The following is a 21,300-nucleotide window of genomic DNA, read 5'->3' on the forward strand; positions in this document are numbered from 1 at the left end:
CCGTTAGCCCCTGTCCCCACCTCCCCCCGCCCCAAACAAGATCATGGCCAAGATGCAGTCAGAACAGCTAGGACTTTAATGGGCCCTCAGTAACTTCTCTGCTGAAAGCCATTTTCTAAGCTCTCCCAAGGGGCTCAGGCTGCCAGCATTGCCACCCACTGAGCATCCGGGAGCTGGAGGCGCGTAGGGTTAGGAAGGGGGTCCCTGAGCAGGGCACGAACCAGGCGCTGTCAGGTGGCGGTGGTGGGCCTTGCGTGCCAGGCAGGGCAGGGCAGGGGCGCTCAGGTGGTCTAGGGGACCATGCTCCACCACTTGAAGGCAAAGGGCACCCGGCGGATGCTGGCGCAGGAACAGAAGTCTCCGATCTCGGTCAGGTAGCAGTCGAAGTCGTCGATGAAGTTGCACTGGAAGCCCAGCGGCTCCAGCAGCTGGCAGACCCGCTCCTCCAGGCAGCAGGCGCCGCTGACCCGGGGCCCGAAAGGCTTGGGGATGCCCAGGTTCAGGCCCATCACGACCATCTGCAGCTGTCGGGGGGTGGTTAGGTGGGTCAGGCCTGGACAGGGGTCAGAGTCGTCGTGGAAAAGCCCCCCAGTCTTCTAGGCTTCAAGGAAGGCCACGGGGTTTATTCCGTGCAGGGAAAACCCAGCTGCAGCTGGGCTAGACCAGGTCCCCGAGCCCGTGCCCGGGCAGGCGCCACTCATCCCTTTGAGCAAGCCTCCCCACTCCGCTGGACGCTCCAGTGACTCCCGCATTTCTCATCAGCAAGACCAGAACCCTGCCCAGCCGAGGCCTAGCTTGGCAACTTCCCCGGTTCCCCAGTACTGCGTTGCTCCTGCCCTGGCCTGTCATCTCGCCTGCCTCTGCTGGAACGCTCTCCACCCCCAGTTTCGTCATTGGACTTCACACACCTTCACTCCAGCATCTCTCATCCTCAAACACAGCTGCTCCCACCATTACCCACGCCTCCCTTCTCCCAGGGCCAGGAAAGTCTATATTCCACACCCAGAAGGCCTCACTGGTTTTGTAAAAAGAACCATTTGCGATTGAATGCAGGTCCTGCATCCCCAGGGCTTAGAGAGGCCTGCAAGTGTTTAAGAAATTGACAAGTGTCTCAGTTTTTTAGGCATCTCCATGAGGAGTCACAGTGGTAAGAGACAGGTCAGGTGTAGACCACGGTTGGAAGAGGCTTGGCCTAGCAGAGGTCTCTCATAATACCCACACTGCCAAATTCCCAATTCCTGTTCTAAATCAGAGGGTGCTGCAGATACATGGAGACTCCACGAGAGAGACTCTCTGTGGTCTTGTGCCCAGCAGATGGCTCAGCCCCTTCCACCCTGGTGTCGCCCAGCCGGGCCCCGCTCACCTGCTCCCTGCAGGGCTCTGCCCTAACAGGCGGGCTGCCCCTTCCTCTCAGGCACCCCTGTCTGCGGGGTCCCGCCTCTAGTCTAGCCCCGAGGCCGGCCAGCCGCAGCCCTCACCAGGTCGGGGAAGTAGGGCCGGGCGTAGAGCCTCTTAGTCTGCTCGCTGGGGGGCGCGTTGGCAATGTGCTCCAGGCAGAAGAGCTGCGGGATGGGGATGATGTCCTCCTCTTGCAGGCCCAGCTCCCTCTTGAGGATGCTGCGGTTCAAGTGGATGCACTTCTGCGGGGGGCGGGGGCCAGGGAGGGAGGGCGCTCAGGCGCAGCCCCGAGGAACTGGCCGCCTCGGCAGTGGCTGCGGGCAGGGGTGCGGCGCTCAGCGCAGACGCCTGGTGTCTCAGGCCAGGATCTGCCAGCTCGTCAGCACGGGGCCGGCCGGCTCCTAGTGCCAATTCCATGGTAGCGTGGGGGCCCCTTGGGCTTCGATCCTGGCTAGAGTGGGGGACCCGGGCGAGGGCACAATCGGTCCTCAGATCGTTGTCAGGCCCTTAGAGACGGAACCAGCAGTGGACCCCCGGGCACCTCCCTCCCCAGACCAGCTAATACCCAATGCCTGAGCCACCTCCCAGGTTTATGACAGAGGGCTCGCGACCCTACACCCAGGGTGCGTGTCACCAGGACTCAGGGGTGCTGTTCGGACACCCACCTGGCTGCTGCCCACCCTGCAGTGCCCAGAAGCTTCCCCTGTTTCACAGGTCAGGGTACAGTGCATGCCTTGGCTGGGAGCCCTAAGGACTCAGTGAGGCAAGCGGCATTGTGCTAATGGGTGACCTTGGGCCCGTCATTGCCCTTCTCCAGGCCCCGGCTTCCCCATTAGAGGTTGTTTAATTTCTGGGACATCTGCTTCTCATAACTTGTGATCCACGTTTTCAAAGGTTTGAGGTACTGGGCAATTTCATCCAGGAAGAGTCAAGAAGGCCCTGGGGTGCTCTCTAGCGCTCAGAGCTTCCTGGAGAAGCTGTGGGTGCTGAGAGAGCCCTGACTTTGGTCCAACACTGGCTGACTTGGGTCACCCTGGGGCTCAGGTCAGTTTCCCAGCTCACTGGCATCAGCTCTGTGCGCCTCGCCATCCGCGTGGACAAGCCAAGGTCACTTCATAGGGTCACCGTGAGGACTGGAGTCGGGCGTTGTGCGTGACGCTTGGTTGGTTATTACTGTGCAGTTAGGGACCCGTTGCCGAGGTGGTCCTGGCCTTCCCCTGCCTTTTAGAGCAGGTCCCCCCATCCGTGGTCCGTACCTCGGCATAGTCATTCTGCTTCCTCATCTTTTCATCAGCCAGAAGTTGGTTGATGGTAACGGCCTCCCTCCCTGTAGGAAGGAGGAGAGGGCAGGCAGGCTGTGGGTCAGGGCTGGGCAGACTCCCGTCCTGGAGACAGCTCACTAGTTAAGCTGCCGTGCCAGCCAGGGACTATGGCGTGTGGCCCGACTCATCTCCAGGGGACCATTCTAGGTCAAATGTCACATCTGGAGACCCAGCAGGGTCAGTCAAAGGCCAAGGAGGACTCCTGCCGCCACAACCGGCCCCTCCATCCCTGGCTAGAGTCAGGGAGCCTACCACAGGCTTTGAGGCAGGCAGTCTGGGCCAGGTTAGCAGCCCGCGCCTGCCTGGGCACCTCCCTGCCTTCCGATCTGGCTGCCTGCCACCTGTGGTCTCGACCGCGTTATTCAACTTTGTTCTTCAGTTGCCCAACTCTGCCATCAACTGAGATAACAGAGTCATTGGTGTGTGACAGGTGGTTCGTGCTCAAGGTCACCTTCGCAAGTCCTCGGACCGTGAGATCCTGAGCCCCACCCCAAAGGCTAGTCTGGAATTCTGCGTTTCTAGCAGACTCCCAGTTAGAGCGCTAAAGCTGCCGGTCCTCAGGCCACACTTGGAGGACTACAGCAGCACCCTGACCCCCCTTCTAGGCTCCCAAAAGGGACAGGACAGAGCTGCCGTGGCAGCAGGCCCCACTGTCTGCCCACTGCGTCCTCCTGAAGGGCGACCAGAGGGCCGGAAGTCCCCGTGCCCAGAAACTTGTCCAGCCTCCCCAGAGAGGTCCAGAGGCTGGCGTTGGTAGCATCTGGTTTGCCCCCTGGAGCACGGAGCTCCCCGCGGCATATATCCTAGCAGCCTCAGCTGTCCCAGGGTTTCTGGCTGGTCTGCCCATGCTAGTACCACCAGAATTACCCTGAAAGGGAACACAATGTTCTAAGATGGCACGTTTTATGCTCCCATGCCTCCTGAGGACCCCTTCCATCGGGAGGGACAAAGCAGAGGGGGCTGTCTAGAAAGGACACGGGGGCCGAGGGGCTGCCTTACCATTAGAAAGCAGCTGGTCCTTCCTAAGCCCTTCAAAGAGCATCGCATCTCCATAGCCCTCCTTCTGTCTCTCCTTGAACAGTTTGTAGCAGGAGCTGGGGCTGGCCAGGAGCAGCCGGAAGTCCTGGGGAACAGAGGAGGGGGGTCGGGTGCCAGCTTCTCCTCCAGAAACTTCCAGGAGTCTTTGGAAGAGGGTGGGAGACATCCCCGCCTGCCCCCGGCACAGACCTTTCTGCCCTCCACCTTGTACTGTGTGGGGAGGAAGCACATAAACTCGCAGGCATGGCCGGTCATCAGCCAGTCGGAGAAGAGTTCCACCGGGGCCTGGACTTGCTGGGCACGGAGGAAGTCCTGGAGGCTCTGACTCATGTTCCGGGAGTCCTTGCTAAAGGGAAGGTGGAAAGAACAGCCCGGGAAGCGGTGTGGCCCAGGCTGGCGGCCAACACTCGCTGAGAGCCAGGCAACCTTCAGGTAACACGGTGCGCTAACCCCTGGCCAGGCTGTACCGGGGGAAGGGGGTCGTGGTTATTAAGAATCTCTCACCACTGCACAGCGTAGGGAATGACATTCGACATCCTGTGACAAGCCGTAGTGGGGAAGAATATGAACACAGGTCTGTATAACTGAGTCGCTTTGTGCAGCAGAAATTAAGACATTGTACATCAACTGTACTTCCATAAAAATTGAAACTCTCTACTCTGGCTCAACTCAGGACTGAGCCAAGGGATTCTAGATGGAGCCTGAGCCCGGGACGCAGCTATTTCCTGGCTCTATAACAGGCGAGCGGCCACCAAGAAAGCTAGCCACACCTTCCTTGGCAGTGTGTCCCGCTGGGTCAACAGGCCGGCCAAGCGTCGCGTGCTTCATTTGAAACCCTGGAAATCGCCGCTTGGAATGAGCAGCTTGTCTGCTGTTTCCCCGCTAGTCTCCTACGTGAGGGCTCAGAGGGCCTGACTTGACAGGTGAAGGCCCAGAGCAGATGGCCCACTGAGTCCCCCGGGAATCAGGAGGGTCCGGGCGAACTCCGAGGGTCCCTCCCCTTGGTTTTAAGGCAGCCCCCACCTGGCCTCCTGCCTCACCTGGGGTAAAAGCTGCTGCCGATGAGGACCCTGCCCAGAGGGTACTCTTTTCCTTGGGCCTTCACAGGGGGGGACACCATCAGTTTCCCGATGATGTCTATGCTGGCCACCGTGTGGTCCTGGGTGCGCAGAGTCAGGTAGCCAACCCCAGGGCTCTGGAGGGAGACCCGGCCGGGGCGGCCGTCAGGAGGGAGGGGCTTCAAGCCTCCGTCTTACCCGTTCCAGGCTCCCGGTAGAGTCCCACCCCCACCCCCAGACGCCACCAGGGCCCTCTCCCCAGCACCCATCGCGTCCCGGCAGGCACCAGACCCGAGAAGGCGGACCAAGTTCAGATCAGTCAAATCGAGCCCCCACCAGTGAGTATTTCATGGGGAAATCATCAGGCTTGGCAACCCGAGGGGTGTCCAGGACCAAGGAGACAGTCTTGTGAGGAGCCTGGGTATAGCAGAATGCCATTTCATCCTGGAGGAGACAGGGGGACAGGCGGTGAGTTTCTCTCGCTCCATCAGCTACTCTCCCATGTTGTTTTCCAGCCACAATGCCCCCTCTACACAGGCCCCCTCCGGGTACAGAGACTCCCCCGGGCTTCCTGCAAACTCCTGCTCAACCCTCAAAATCCTGCACAGGCATTCCCCTGCCTTGGGGGCTTTCCCTGACCAGTCGCTCCTTTAAAACCTGATGAGTCACCCAAGACCCTTTCTCCTCTCATCTGCACCCTCGTCCATGAGCAGACCTTGCTGGCTTTATTTCCAAAATCTGTTCCCAGTGGACTCCTCTCTGGGACTGTTCAGGGGAAGCCACCTGCTGTTGACGGCCTCTTGCCTGTGTGACCGCAAGACCCTCCAATCAGCGTCTCTTCTGTTCTTGCCCTCCCTAAGGTGGGCTCTATTTCTCAGCCAGAGGGTCTCTCCAAAACCTAAGTCAAGGACTTCCCTGGTGGCCACTGGTTAAAAGACTGCACACTTCCCCCACAGGGGGCATGATCAGGGAACTGAGATCCCACGTGCTGTGCAGCACAGCCAAAAATAAGAATAATTTAAAAACCCTAAGTCAGAATATTCAACTCCCCCGATTCATACCTTTCAGTGTCACCTTGCTTAGGACCGGCCTCTTCCCTTCCTTAACTTGGCTTAATATTTCCCCGATAAATGAAATTCAGCTCTTACCTCTGACGACTGTTGGCTCTGGTCTGGCCACACCAGCTTTTCTGTTCCACACGGGGTGGATCTCAGCTGTCTCTGTGCCCGAAGGCCTCCTACTTCCAGTCCAGTCCACCCCCACCCCAACCTTTGCACAGCCAGCTCCTACTCCCTCGGCTTGAAGACTGTCCTGACTGCCTACACCACTGAGGCTGATCTAGGGACTCATCTGACCGTCTCGTTCTCCTGCTTTCACAGCGCTTAGAGTTCTGCTATGGTGAGATCAGGGCAGAGGTCAGTATTCTTTCATCTCTGCTACACAGAGCGGGGCTCGGTTGTGAACAGAGAACCGGACCTCCAAAGGCTGGGCTCGACACTTCGTGCTCAGCCAGGGTTGAGCTGGACCCTGTAGCTGGAGGTGTCAGATCCTCAGAAACCTGGGGCTTCGGGCTGTGTGTTCTGTGGTCCCGAACGTGAACATTCTGGAAGGGGAGGAGGCTGGACCCTAAGCTCTACCCTTAGTGGCTAGGACTTGGGCAGGTCATTTCGTCGGCCCCCGCTGGCGTCCCGAGGACAGGGCCGTCCCTGGTCAGTCTTAGCTCCGCTGGAGGGTTGAGTGGCGCTGGTGAGGCCTGCCGTGTGTCGCTCGTGGGGTCGCCCCCGCCCCTCGCCACGGGCTGTTACCTGGAGCCACCGGCCCAGGCGGTTGGGGTCCTCGTAGACGGACGCCACCTGGCTGTTGCTCCTCTCGCTCAGCTCCGTCACCGCGCTCACGAAGCCCTGGGCCTGCAGCTCTCTGCCACGGGAGACGCGCCGGTCTGGGGAGGCCGCCGAGCTCTCCCCCCTGCCGTGACCTCTCAGCCCCAGGGGAAGGGTGCCCCTGCCCTCGAGGGGAGCAGAGTGCTGTCCCCCCGCTCACGGAGCCCCAGCTGGCACGCCCAGGGTGTGCCCGGCCCAGCCTCACTCAGCCCAGCTCACGGCGAAGTCAGATCAAGAGTCGCTAGCATCAGCATCTGCTCTGGGGCCCTAGGACCGGCTCGCCCCTGCTCTGCAGGCCTCTCCGCCCGCTGCCCAGCGGTCTGGGAACTGCCTCAGTCTACCCAGAGGCGGTCTCTTCTCTCCCCACAGCGGCTGCATTTTTTCCTCGAGAAGCCGAGTGCCCCCGTGAGATGGCCGTGTGGCTGACATATTCACAGGGGTGTCGGGGGTGGGTCCTGAGCCCCGAGGCCTCGGTACCACAGTGCGTAGCCCCAGGCTGACAGGCCCACAGTGCGCACCTGTTCAGTGCGGGAGAGAACGATGAACCTGAATTGCTCTTCCACGCCAGTGTTCCGAAGGGACCTATTTCTCAGTTCTACACAGACCAGACTACAGGGAGCGAAGCAGCTTGCTAAGGTCTGGAGCGTCTGAGGTGCATGCTAGGGAGGAGACGCAGCCCCAGTCCCGCACACCATCTGCGGCAAAGAGTGCCTCCCCCACGGGCGGGTCTTTAGCTCAGAGTGTCAGCAGATGCCTCCTGCGAGTGAACTTCTGTCTTCAGATACAGAAAGCAAAGACAGACCTGGCACCTGGAAATCTGTTGTCAGGAGAATCCTCAAGCTCTTGCCTTCTCCCTTCTCATTCTGAAGCCTGGCTTTCCTCAGCAGACCGTACTCCCCTATCAGTCCCTTCCACGGCAGAGCTATTTCTATCCTACCCCTCCACTGGGTTTGGAGGAGGGACGGAGGTCCTTGCCGTAAGGTGCTCCATCCAGGCCACCGTGACCTCTTCCGAGCCTGGACCTGACAAGGTCTTCTCTCTGCCCTCCCATCCCAGTGGCCCCCAGCTCCCAGATCAGCCGTCCAGCTCCACCACCTCCATCTTCCCCTCCCCTTTGTCTGCTCCCTGGGTCCGCAGCTCGACCTCACTGGGATGCCCGCCTCTCGACCGCTTTTATTCCCGTCAGCCCACGTCTTTGCCTTTCTCCATATCCGACGTCGAGTCTGTGATGCCCCATAACAATCACATTCTTGTCCTTCTCCTTGGGCTTATCTGCCTGGAAAAACCTTCCACCCTGGTTGGATTTAGTTCTGTGTTTATTCTCTAGAACTCTTACTAAAAACAGTTGGGGAAACCCCCATACTGGCAAGTCTCTAAGATGGCAACTTCACCAGGTCCTTGGCACCAGACAGCCTCTCACCACCGGCACGTCCTCCAGCCAGTGCGTCCCGCTTTCCCTCCTAGAAAGTGGGCGGGCTGGCCACTTAAGGCCATGTGACTCGTCTGCTCTTTTCCCCTGTAAGTTTTCCCTTCTCTGCTGGACCTCACCTATTACCATTATTTTTTGCTTCCCTTAAAAAAAAAAAAAAAAAAAAGACCGCCTTCCTGGGACTTCCCTGGTGGTCTGGTGGCCAAGACTCCATGATCCCAATGCCGGGGCCCTGGATTCAATCCCTGGTCAGGAACTAGACCCCACGTGCCATAACTAGAACCCGGCACAACCGAATTAAAAGAAAACCCCAGTGTTCGAGGGTCTGTTGCAGCCCCAGAGGCCACAACCTAAACACGCCCAGCCCTGTCATCCTGCCTTCCCCTCTCCCCACCGTCTCCTGGTTGCTCAGGCCTCCTTGCTGGAACAGTCTCCGCCTTACCCTCTCTGTCCCCTTATTAATACCTGGCTTTATAGCCCTCGATCCTATGGGGAGCCATGCTGTCTGCCTCTTGGTAAGAGCAGACGGGGGCCGCTATGGTCACTGATGCAGCCCCTTCATTAAGTAACAAGCCCTGGGTGACCGTCTCGGGGGAAGGAGTTCACCTTCCCGGTGACAGGTCTAGTCACCTTTACCCGCCCTGCCGGCAGACATAGCAGTTACAGAAATGGCCCGGCCCAGGAAGCCTGGGTTTCTTACCTGCACAGGTATACCTCTAAAGGCATCTGGGTGGTGGGAGCAAAGATGCAGGGGGCCACCCGGAACAGCACTGTGTCTTTGTACAGCACAGTCTCTGGAACCAGCTGCGGAGCAAGACGAGGTCCCGCTTATACCTCGCTGCAATGGAAGACCTGGTTCCCGCCCACCCTCCCCGCTTCCCCCAGGCCTCCTGCTGTTCAGCTCAGCGCACCCCCCTGGGCCCTCACCCGAAGGTGACGACACCCCAGCCCCACCGTGCCCCCGTCTCCTGCCCGGCTGTGTGAGGCCTCCTTCCTTCACAGCCCCTGCCCCGAGGGCTGCTTGGCTACCAGGGGGTCATACCGGGTCTTGAGACTCTTCCACCAGGGAGGCCGAGAAGGAAATCAAGCCCGAGAAGCTGGCAGATGGAAACTCTAAGGCTTCAACATAGAAGGTTTCCTTCAAGGTACCCTTCCTGTCATCCCACTGGGGCGCCAAGGTGTAGGTGTGCTGGTCAGGCCCCAGAACCAACTCGAAGGCCGTGGAACCATCATCTGGAAGGAAAGGAGGGCAGACCACCCCCGATGGCACATCCTTGGGTCAGAAGCCAGGCTGGCCGTGCCCCTAGGTTCCTGGTGTTTGGGGCTTAATGGATAGCTAGATGTTTGTTCATCAGTGAGGGCCAGTTGCTCTTTAAAGACCTGCCGGGGGTGGGACTCAAAAAAACACCTGCCTTCAGGAAGTGAAGGCTCATGGTGGTTCTACGCTTTGACCCACTTGGGAGGAGTGTCATAAGTCTTCAAAGCAAGAGACTGTTCAGAGACAGGCTTGGGAGCCTCATCCAGTACAAGCCGGGCCCCAGGCCCGGGCCACCAGCCTCTTGCTCTGGCTTGTAACACAGCGATCACCGAGTGGGGCTGTGGCTCCCAGGTAGACGGGCTCCAGGCGGCTCAGAAGAGCCTCATCGCAGGCGCTAGGCATGCCAGCGGCAGGCTTGGCCCGGGTATGCGGCGGGCCAGCTGGCCACCCCAGCGCAGGGGACACACCCGTACGGCCCCCTGCTCCCGTCTGCCTGCAGGGCCCCTCACTGGCCCGGCCCAGGCCGTGAGGGGGTGGGACTCCCCCAAATCCCTGCAGGGCCCCTGCCCAGGGGTCTCAGCAGGTGTGCTGCAGGGCTGGGGTGTGGCCGCCCGCGCCCTGGTCTCTCCCCTCTGCCGGGGCCTTCTCTCATATCTAGAAGCATAACCGATTTCCCTGGGGGCTTCCCTATATACCGGCCGCTAAGGGGGGGCTCGGACTCACTGGCAACCTCGCCCCTTTGGGGGCTTAACAGCCATCCGTGCCACACAGAATAGGCAGCCGGGGACTTCCCTGGTGTCCAGGTGGTTCAGCATCCACCTTGCGAGGCAGGGGACACTGGCCTGACCCTCGGTCAAGCGATTAAGACCCCACATGCTGTGGAGCAGCCAAGTCCCTATGTCACCACCCCTGAGCCCTTGTGCCCCAGCCAGGGAACCCAAACACCGCAATGAGAGCGCCAGTGAGATTCAGCAAAGACCCGAGGAGGCCAAATTAAAACAAAAAAAGGCAGCAGCAGGACCAGCCGCAACGGCTACCTTCACCTGGAGGCCCTTCCTGCTCTTGCCCGCCCGGGCCTGGCCCTGCCCACCTCCATCCCAAGCCCCTGCTTGGTCCTTGGCTCTCTGTCCATCGGCCCTGGGCTTTGGGAGCAGGCAGCACGCTTATCCTTCCAGAGCTGGTGCCCTAGGGCACAGAGTAGGCGCTTCCTTGAACCGCGCGGCTTTCTCCAGCGGTGGACCACTGGCTGGAGGTGGGGCAGATGCCCTCTGATCTTCGATGGTACGTCTAGACCACCTCTTCGTTCCTCAGGAATCTCACCCCTCTGACGGGCACCCTCTCAGATAATGCCACCTGCCACCTTCCTCTCCGTACCCGACTACCACCCTCCAACCGCCAGGGCCATCGATGATGGCGGCTTTCATGACGGCGTCTTTGTTTCTAGAACCATGTGGGCTGGGGGCAGCAGGCAGAGGGCCTCAGGGACACACATCCAGCTGCAACAGACCCTGAGCTGCTGCCCTAGGTCCCCAGCAACCTCCCGCCGGGGACTCTGCCCAGGCCGAGGATGGCCACAACCTGCCCTGACATGCTCACACTCACTCACTTTGTGGCCGGTAGACTCTTGCCTTCTCCGACTCTTCCTTGGAGGTGTGGAGAACCACCCGGTAATTCTTTGTAATGCAGCTGGGCCCCTGAACTTTCAGCACCATCTGGGACAAAGTCTTTACTTCTGAACAAAAGAGAAGGAAACGGTTTAGGGGCTTCTAGGGGCCAGAGCCCCAGGGGTGAAGGGGGCAGTAGGGCTGGGGGTTGGGGTCTTGTGTTAACACTGGAGCTCCAAAGACCCCTGACCTCCTGCCCTGGCCCAGGCCTGCGTCACTGTCTCTGCCGCTTGCCTCCCACATGGCCACAGGCAGCTTGCCATCCTGGGGGCCCACCCCAGTGAGGCTGGCAGTTACCCTCTCAGTTGTAAGAGGCAGATAGGTCCCCACAAACTCCTAGAACAGGGCCTGGCACAGCTGGTCAGCAAGGGTTCCCCTCCAGGTTTGGTGTGAACCAGGGCACCCCATTCTACAGCTGAGACTTGGGACCCACGTCGCGATCACAGGTCAGGACACTGTCCGGACACTCAGGGCCCTGCCCCCAGGCTACGAGCGGGTTTTCAGGAAGTGTCTGGCCTCCACCTTGCAGGTCCTTGTCTAGCCCTCTCAAGCACCCATTACGACCTTTGTATGACCCCCGTTTTACAGGTGGGGAGACAAAACCAGGAAAGTTCACATACTCAAGTCCATGGCCAGGAAGTAACAGCAGTTTGTTATCTGACATTAGAGCCTGTGTTCTTGCCTCGGGGCCCCTTCCTGCCCAGCTCAGTCCACTGACAAGAGGCTCGAGGGCCCAGAGCAGGGTGTCAGCTTGGAGTCTGGTTTACTGCGAGGTGGGGCAGAGCCCAGGGAGGGGAGGGGAGATGGGCCTCCATCAGCGACCCGTTCTCACCTTCAGAGGAGAACACCTTGTTCTTGTCCATGGGCTGGCCCACGACAGAAGGGCTGCAGTTCACAAGCAGGATGGCACCCCAGCCACCGGGGCCCCAGACCCAGGTTTTCTGTAAAGACGACAGGAACACTGGTTCAGGCCGAAGCCAGGCGCGTCCTCAGCCTTATAGACGCTGCTCCACCTCGGGGCAGAGTCAAGCCTTCCTCCAGGGTGAACCCTTCAGAGTCCACTCAAGAGCCTCCAGAATCGGCCAGCAGATCAGGAAAGAGGGCTGAGAGGAGGGAGAAGGTCAGAGGTAGGTTGCCAGCTCCAGCCTCGGCTCAGGGTCATAGGAGGTGGGGTTTGAGGAGAGAAAGTCCAACTCGCTCAGTCGTGTCCGACTCTCTGCGACCCCATGCACTGTAGCCCACGAGGCTCCTCTGTTCATGGGGTTCCCCAGGCTGGAGCGGGTCGCCATGTCCTCCTCCAGAGGGTCTTCCCGACCCAGGGAGCAACCCTGTGTTTCCCCTCCTGTAGGGGGGTGGGGTTCCTCACCAGCTGAGCCACAGGGGAAGCCCTGTGGGTTTGAGGAGACATGTTCCCTCTGAGGGGAGAGCTGACCCTCTGGCCTACCTGGCTCCATGACCAGGCGAGGATGGCAGCCTAGTGACACCTAGTTACTGACATTTTAATTTTTTGAAAGTGTTAGAAATTGATGCCACCCGTTCTGATTTGAATTGATGTTTTTGAACTGTGGTGTTGGAGAAGACCCTTGAGAGTCCCTTGGACTGCAAGGAGATCCCACCAGTCCATCCTAAAGGAAATCAGTCCTGAGTATTCATTGGAAGAACTGATGCTGAAGCTCTGATACTTTGGCCACCTGATACGAAGAGTTGACTCATTTGAAAAGACCGTGATGCTGGGAAAGATTGAGGGTGGGAGGAGAAGGGGATGACAGAGGATGAGATGGCTGGATGGCATCACCGAGTCGATGGATACGCGTCTGAGTGAACTCCGGGAGCTGGTGATGGACAGGAGGCCTCATGTGCTGCTGTCCATGGGGTTGCAAAGAGTCGGACACGACTGAGCAACTGAACTGAATTTGACTTAAGAGACACTATAAGACCTCCCTAGTGGTGCAGTGGCTAAGTCTCCGTGCTCCCAAAGCAGGGGGCCTGGGTTCGATCCCTGGTTAGGGAACTAGATGTTGCAGCTAAGACCTGGCCCAGCCAAATATATATGTGTGTGTGTATATATATATCTTATAGAGACACTGGACACAGGACTTTCCGGCAGTCCAACAGTTCAGCTTTCACTGCAGGCGTGTGGGTTCAATCCCTGACTGGGGAGCCAAGATCCCATATGCCGTCACAGCCAAAGAAACCAAAGCATTAAAAGAAAAACCGAGAAGTAATATTATAACAAACTAAATAAAGACTTTAAAAATGGTCATTAAAAAATAAATCTTAAAAAAAAAAGAGCTACAAAGGCCAAAACGAGTCTGTGGTTGCTTCCAGCCTCACCTTAGCCTGTTTGTCAGTCGCCTCAAAGCGCCCGCTGCGGTAGATGTCCACATCCAGGGAGAGCTCTGCAACAGAGGGGAAGAGGTCTCAGCCACTGAGACCTGCGGGACGCAGCCTCTGGGCTGAAGGTAAGGACCCTCCGGATGGCCTAGGGCTGGTGTTAGGATCCTTCAGCCTTTGGGGCAGGCTGCTGGCTTAGAAGAAAATTCTTCAGAGGTAGACGGTGTCTCGTGAGCCAGCCTGGAGGGGGCCAGGCATCCGTGGGTCTCTCCTAACCTCCTGGGGGCCCGCAGAACAGCTGCACTGCGGTCACAATGCCATTTGTGCCTCTTGGCTGCTTCCCAGGTGATGCCTACTTGGAAGGCCCAACTCCCTAGACTTCAGGAAAGCTCTTGGCGCTCTGAGTCACAGCCAGGGCTCAGTACGTGGGAATTCCAAGCCCCTTTAGGGCTGAGGATCTAGGCTTCTGCCCAAGTATCACCATAGAGGCTCCTCCTGGGTCTTTATTTCCCGCCTCCCGCCCCCTCCTCTGACCCTACTGATTGCCTGTGACTTTACCCCAGTTCATAGCTCTTGGCATCTAGGACGCTATCTCTCAGCTGGAATGTCAGGGCCAAGGAACAGCCCTCCTCTGCTGCCGTCCGCTTAGCGAGGCCTGCTACCCACCAAGTACCGTTCTAGGTCCTTGGGGTACGGCAACACACAGGATGAGCCCTGGCTGCTTTGGCGTCAGGGACGCGTGCGTGTACCCGTGCACACACAGCAGTGGCAAGCGGTGAAGAAATAAAACGCACATTATGTCCGACGGTGAAACGCTGCAGGGAACAGGGGCCGGTGGGCCGTCTCAGTTTTAGATCAGAGAAGCCTCCTGAGTGTGAGCAGAGGCCTGCAGGAGACAGGAAGTGACCCGTGTTAGTGTCTGGGATAAAAGCCGTTAGGATGAGAAGCGCACAGGGGCAAGTTCCAAGATCAGAGGCCAGAGTACCCAGAACAGGATGAGCAGAGTGAGAGAAAGAGGCTGCGGGTCAGAGGGAGCCTGGAGCCAGGCTGGGCAGGTCGCGTGGGCAGGGATGATGCCAGCTTTAACCCGAGCATGGGCAAGCAGGAGCAGGCTCTGATTCGATGAAATGTTACCTGACAGCCTTCTAAAGAGGGGGCCTCTCTAGGGGCCGAACTGAGACTGGACCTGCAGAAGGTCAAGGATGGAGCAGGGAACCCCGTTGAGGACCTCGCTGAGGGCTGATCAGTGACCCAGGCAGAGGTGACCAGGCTTAGGCCAGGCTCAGAGCTTCAGAAGCGGCAGATGGCTGGACCTGAGCTAGACTTAAGATAACCCAACAAGATTCACAGTCAACATGGGGCGAGGAGAAGTCAGGGCAAACCCAAGGGCTTGGCCCTGACCAGCTGGAAGGATGGAGCTACCATCGAGCCGGATGCCAGGACTATTAGGAAAGAGACGTCTGGGGCAGGGGGAGTCAGCCCAGCGTTATTCGGTGTGAGACTTTGCTTAGACCCTCAAGGAGCTATGTTGGCCGGTAGGCCTCCGAGTTTATGGGAGATGCTGGGCTAGAGGGTTTTGAGTCATCCGTGGGCTGCCTGAGCCTGCAGCACTCTGCCAGGTGGGTTGGGGGCATGGGTGTAGCCAGCGAAGGATCCAGAACCGGAACCTGAGAAGGAAAGGGCAGCCGTGGAGGAGGAATCTGGGCACAGGGTCCCTGTGGCGTTCCAGGTGAAATGGCTCAAGAAAGGACCACCAGGGCCACGGACACTGCAGAAAGGTCCAGGCGGAGGAGAGTGGACCACTGAGGCGAGGCCAGTAGAGGCTGTCTGGTACCCTCGGCGGTGGGCATCTGGTCTGAGCAGGTTCACGGGAAGGTGAGCAAGGACTAAGGATGCAGAGAGGCGGGGGGCGGAGTTTGAAGACACCATGGAATTAGGTCTAAAGGCAGACATTATAGCTAGTTCCTCAAGAGAATAGGCCCCACAGTTGTTTCTATTAAGGGAATAGTTTGTTCCGGAACAGTCTAAGAAAGGGCAGGGACTTCCCTGGCCGTCCAGTGATAAAGAACTCTTCTGCCAACACAGGGGACACGGTTCGATCCTCGGTCCCAGCGGGTCCACGTGCCGCGGGACCTCTGAGCTCCTTGGGCCACAACCGAGCCTGAGCTCCAGAGCCGGTGCTTGGCGACAGCAGACGCGCTGCCGTGAGATGCCCAAGCCCTGCCCCTGCTCCCGCAGCCGGAGAAAGCGGGCACAGCCACGACGATGCGGGGCAGCCCAAAATGGACACGAGACTTTGTTAGCGCGGCAGAGGGCAGGAGGGGAGGTGGCTTGCTCCACCAGCAAGAACTGCTGATGGAATACTCATGAATGAGGGAAAGAGTTTGTCATCATTAAGCTCAACTTGGGACCAGACATCACCGACTAAAAGAGAGGCCGCCATAGGGCCCCGACACGGGTGGGTGTGGACATGAACACGAGGGGTCCCGACAGCGAGAGCGAGCGAGGCTGGCAGAGCAGCGGCTGAGCTTTGAGGGAAGCGGGCACCGAATGAGTCCACAGGGGCCTCTCGTTACATGGAGAGGCCCTGCCATTCCCCCTGGGCCCGGGGAACACTCACCAACGCCTGTGAGGTGGAGTACAGCCGTGGCCACAGGGGTGTCCTCCTTGGGCTGGTGGTAGAAGACCAGGACCTGTGAAGACCACCCGGGACCCCCGGGGCGTTAGCAGATGGGCCGGGGACAGGGCCCCGTACCCGGCTCTGGCCGTTTGCCTTCGGTCTCACGCCACAGTTTCTGAGCTTCCAGTGACTCCCGGGAGTGAGCACAGGGTCACTGGGCTGTTACAGCCCCCAGGTGTGACGCGCCACGACCCTCCACCAAGCCCTTCCACATCGAGGCCTCACCACTGCCCGTCCAGGCGGGCTCTAACCACAGGGCAGAGAAGTCAGGACTGAACTATTGGCCAGTAAAAGGGGTGGAACAGGACTTATGATCTGGGCTGTGCAGCTCTAGAGGTGAAGCTTTAAGTTGCCCTCCATGTCCTGCCTGCTACACCACCCCTCCTGGGACCCCACAAGATGGGCCGTGAGGATGTGGGGCCTCCAATGGGCCAAGCTGCCCAGAAAGAGGCCGCCGGGGGCGGGGGGTGCCTGTCCTGGGTCTCACAGCGACCTCTGCTTGCAGAGGAGTCTTCGTACTTTCGAGAAAGCCCTGTCCTTCAGCCTCTGGCCTTGACCACAGGCCTTCATCACGAACCACAGAACTAGCCGATAGCTGGGGCCCGAGGTAAGCGTCTCAGTCCTGGTGCTGCTGGAGGCGGAGCCCTGGGCAGAGACGCTTCTCAGGTGCTCTGGGCTCAGCTGGGCCACATCACAGCCTCAGTCCTTCTCTGAGACGCTTGATAAGTGTCCTACCTGTCTCTCAGGCGTCCCTGTGGCTCAGCTGGTAAAGGATGCGCCTGCAATGCGGGTCACCTGGGTTCAATTCCTGGGTTGGGAAGATGCCCTGGAGAAGGGTAAGGCTACGCACTCCAGGATTCTGGCCTGGAGAATTCCATGGACTGTATAGTCCATGGGGCCACAAAGAGTTGGACACGACTGAGCGACTTTCACTTCACCTGCTTGTTGGGGAGTCACCTGCCCTGGACACGGGTGTAGGGGGGTGTGTGTACTCCCCCTCAGTCATCCCAGCTTAGCCCCCTGCTGACTCTCCTCTGCAACGTTCTGGCAACAAAAGTCCCCCGGTCCGAAACATGCCTCCCTCAGCTGTGCTGGCTCAGCCTCACACTGGGGTCACCTGGGAGCTATGAGGCCCAGAGGATGGTTTGGTTGGCAGGGGCTGAGGCCTGGGCATCAGGTGATTTTAATTACTCAGCCACCACTAACCGCTCAGATTCAGCTGAGCCCATTGTACGAGCTGAGAGTCCATCTCCCTGCCACGGGTCCCATCAGGGCGGCATCCTGCCCAGAGGATAGGGCATGGGCTTGGGCTTGGATCCTGGGTCTGTCCCATTAGGGTGTGGCTCCGTTTCCTCACACATGAACAGAGGGAACGCCGACCTTGGGAAACGTGATTCGATACCTGGTACTCAGCATCAGACCCATGGTAGCTCTTAAGTTTCATCAAGAGGCTCCACATCTGGGAGACCAGCCTTAGCCAAAAAGCCCATCTGAGTCCTACTGCTGAAACTTTTTAGGCCAGACCTTAAAAAAGCTAATTTGGAAGCTAGTGTGGTGGTCAGAAGCGTGAATGGGGGAGACAGACACACCTGAGCTTGAATCCCTGCTCAGCCAGTTATTGGCCTGGGCAGGATGCTTCCCTGACTCTGTGCCTCAGTTTCTTTGTCTGTAAAATGGAGTCACAGGTTGGCTGCAAGCACTGAATGCGATCAGACAAAGCGTTTGGCTCTGAATTTTCAGACTCGGCGCTCAGGAAGCCACAGCTGCCAGGAGGGAGCCCCCAGGGCTTGCATCAGCACCTCCCGGGAGAGCTGCCCTCACCTCCCCCCTCAAGGCCTACCTTGCCCTCGTCCTCCGCGAAGTTGGGGGACGTCATTGCCACCAGCACGTCCGTGGGGCACGACAGGGGCCAGCGGGGCGCGGGCAGCCCCTCCCTGCTCTCCACCGGGTCTGCGCCGCAGACGCGGACCACGACGCCCAGAGACGCGTCCACGGAGAAGGACTCACACGCCGGCGGGGCGCACCTGGGGGCCGGCGAGCAGACAGAGCTTGGCGCACAGGAGCCCCGCCTTCTTGGCCCGGAGCGCAGCTGGAGGGGGTGCCCCCAGCCTCTCTGCTGCTGAGGCCCCCCAACTCACGGTCAAGGCACTTTTGGGTCCTAACATATCAGCCTTCCCCTCACCACGTCCTGCTCCCAGGACCTCCGTGCCCGCCCGCGACAAGCTGCAGCCCAGACCCCCGCCTCCCGCGGATGCTCTGGAAGTTGCTAACCTACATCTTATTCTTGAACACCCACCTTCCTAGGAGGGGAGGGCCCCTTGTCTGAGCCACGAGGGATCCCTACGGGGGAAAAGCAAGGCCTGGCAGGTCTGTGCCGGGGCCGGGGGAAGGCAGGGGCCCTGAGAGTCCCCTCCCACCGCAGCTCCAGCTCACAGGAGCCTGCTTCATCAGTCCACACGGCCGCCTCGGGGGTCATCCTCACCCCCTTTCATGGGGAAGGGCACCGAGAGAGGGCAAGGCACATGCTTCCAAGGTCCCATAGCCTAGGAGCAGCAGAAGCGGGACCGGGAGGCCCTTAAAGACCCGACCTCGGCTCCTTGAGATGGAGCAGGACAGCGGGGTAGGTACAGGGCGTGCAGTTAGCCCCCGACTCCCACCTAGGCCCAGGATGCCCCAGGCAAGGAGCCTCGCCAGCCTCCCCGCCCGGACCTCTCCCAGCTCCTCACCCACTGACGTCTAAGAAGAGCTCCATGCCCAGCACACACACAGCATGGGTTGGGCCGTCCAGGGACAGAGGGACGATGTTCCGGAACGCCATGGCACGGCCCTCTGGGGTGACCACCCCACCCGGCACGGCAACCTCTGACAACTCCGAGGTTGCGCCCACCGCCCGCCCCTCTTATGGGCTCAGGGGCCTCCAGCCCGCCCCCTTGTTAAGGAGGCTATAGCAGCTGCCGGAGTGTAATTGATTTCCTCCGCAGAGGTTTGCTGGGAGGAGAGGCGCTGCTGAGGTGCAGCTGGGGTCAGAGCCGGGGCAGCACCAATTCATTAAGCAGCTAGTGTCTGCAGCTCTGCAGGGGCTGGGGCTGGCTGCCTGGAGCTCTGGCCTCCAGCTGGAAAGCTGGTGCCTGGGATTGGTCAACCTGGCCTTGGCGCTGGAGGCTTAACTAAGCTGCGAGCTGTCAGGAGCAAGGATCTGTAGGGGGGTGCGTGGGGCGCTGGTCAGGAGAGGGCACGGGGCACCCCTCTAGACTTTGAGGCCTCGGTCGTAAGGTGTGGGTTTCCTGGAAAGTGGTGAGTGATGGACCAGTGGTTCCCAGGGCTCTGAAGCTGACTAGGGGATGGCGCCTGTGAAAGCCTCGAACCCCTGGGGGTGGTCCAGGCAGCTGCGTGCCCTCCCCAGGGGATTAGGGGGCTCCTTGAGCACAGCTGTGTCATCAGCGCCCAGCAGGGGGCGGGCAGGGATTGGTGGAAAGAGCGGACGAAGGGCCCCCGCTGAGCAAGGTCACCAGCAGCTCCGCATCTCCGCTGAGTTCACTGAGCCAAGAAATGGGAACACCTGCTCTAGCCCACGAGGCTCGCCAGCAAAGTTTAAGACTTTAAGTGTGGGTTAATCCAGCACTTTGGCCACCTCATGCCAAGAGCTGACTCATTGGAAAAGACCCCGATGCTAGGAGGGATCAGGGGCAGGAGGAGAAGGGGACGACAGAGGATGAGATGGCTGGATGGCATCACGGACTCGAAGGACGTGAGTCTGAGTGAACTCTGGGACTTGGTGATGGACAGGGCGGCCGGGCGTGCTCCGATTCACGGGTTCGCAAAGAGTTGGACACAGCTGAGCGACTGAACTGAACTGAACTGAACTGATGGTTCTTGAATACATATGACAGGCACATGCGTCCAAGTTCAAAAGGCGGCTTGCAACAGTTTCCCTCCTTCTGTCTCTCCCGTTAGCTCCCCAATGTGGAGGCAGCCAGCGGCATCGGGTTCTTCTAAATCTTTCCAAACAAACGTTACAGGTCCCCAAGCCAACGGGAACCTGTGCCCTCCCTCCTCTTCACTTCTCTGCTGCTCAGGGCTCCAACCTTGCTGCTTACTTCGCAGTGTAGCTCGGAGGCTCTTCATATCACGTATGTATGAGGCGTGTAAGAAGCACCCCGGGCCCTTTTATGGCTGTGTAGCCTTCCGGGCGAGTCTGCCTCATCATGTGCAGGCATTTGTTTCCGACCTTTTGCCCTGGCACGTGATGCTGTGATGATTAAGCTGTGTATAACAGCCTGGGGGACATAAACTGGGTACCATGTGAAGGTCACTCAGTGAGCCAGGCTTGGTGAATTTGAGATTGAAAGAAACACAGCCCTTTGTTGGAGGTTTTAGCTTTGCAGCGTAACTGTCAGGAGTGGCTTTGTTCTGGGGGCTCTTGCAGGCAGGGGGTGGCCAGGAAAACTCTAAAATTTTAGCCCCTCAGGTAGGAGGCACCAGCCATGTGTAAGCTCACACCCCAGATGGCTCACTCACACCCAGCCATCTGCTCACACACGTCAGCCAGAGGCTGGCTGGTGGGTGGGGTGGTCTGACTGGGGAGGGCTCGAGAGGGCTGGGCTCAGGGCTCTGGAGCAGAACAGCTCAGGAGCTCAGTCCCTCCCACCCAGGGGCAGCCCTGCCTTGTGCGGGGGCCCTCGGCCTGGTGCAGAGACATCTCGGGCGCGCGAGGGGCTTGGCTGTGTCTAGCTCAGGTCCTGCATCCCCTCTAGGGGATGTTTGTTCACCACTGACTCCCCAGCACCCACAAAACAGCCCTGGACACAGTAGGTGCTCCATACACTCTTGTGGCCCCGAATCACTAAATGACCCACAACCCCCTCCCCCTGCCGGACCAAAATAACCCAGTGGGCTTCCCCAGGTCTCCCAATGAAGCGAGGTGTTTGTGACCTTAAAACAGCTCTGCCTGGGTCTCCACACTTCCTCGCATGCTCACCCCATGCAGGAAGTCCTGCCTCAGCCCCGCAGTGACACTTCCGCCTCACTCTGAGGTGGTCAAGTCCCGGCGTCCCTGGTGGACTCCATGGTATTTGGGGCGAGGGCACTAATTCCCCAGCTGCTGCAGGCGATGGCTTCGGGCTGCTCACAGCAAGCCCCCCTCCTAAAATCATCTACTGCCAGTTCCAGAGGTCATCATCACCCAGCCTTGGAGGGCAGCTACACCCACCGTGGGGAGACAACGGGCAGGCTGCTTGTC

The 21,300-nt window shown here is 59.3% G+C and overlaps 1 protein-coding gene across 1 annotated transcript; it reads right to left on the reverse strand.

Annotated features, from left to right (window-relative positions):
- Positions 1 to 290: 290 nt before the first annotated feature.
- On the reverse strand, positions 291 to 18,897 carry PADI6 (peptidyl arginine deiminase 6). Its single transcript, XM_068969099.1, has 16 exons — positions 18,788 to 18,897; positions 17,902 to 18,085; positions 16,002 to 16,074; positions 13,382 to 13,446; positions 11,880 to 11,988; positions 10,990 to 11,115; positions 9,168 to 9,358; positions 8,826 to 8,929; positions 6,622 to 6,733; positions 5,153 to 5,260; positions 4,799 to 4,953; positions 3,948 to 4,104; positions 3,720 to 3,843; positions 2,655 to 2,725; positions 1,479 to 1,640; positions 291 to 524 (listed from the first exon to the last, which is right to left on the reverse strand). The coding sequence occupies exons 1-16, from the start codon at positions 18,877 to 18,879 to the stop codon at positions 291 to 293; spliced, it is 2,067 nt and encodes a 688-aa protein (XP_068825200.1). The 5' UTR covers positions 18,880 to 18,897.
- Positions 18,898 to 21,300: the final 2,403 nt, after the last annotated feature.

Source organism: Capricornis sumatraensis, chromosome 3 (genome assembly GCF_032405125.1).
Source record: "Capricornis sumatraensis isolate serow.1 chromosome 3, serow.2, whole genome shotgun sequence".
Lineage (NCBI taxonomy): Eukaryota > Metazoa > Chordata > Mammalia > Artiodactyla > Bovidae > Capricornis > Capricornis sumatraensis.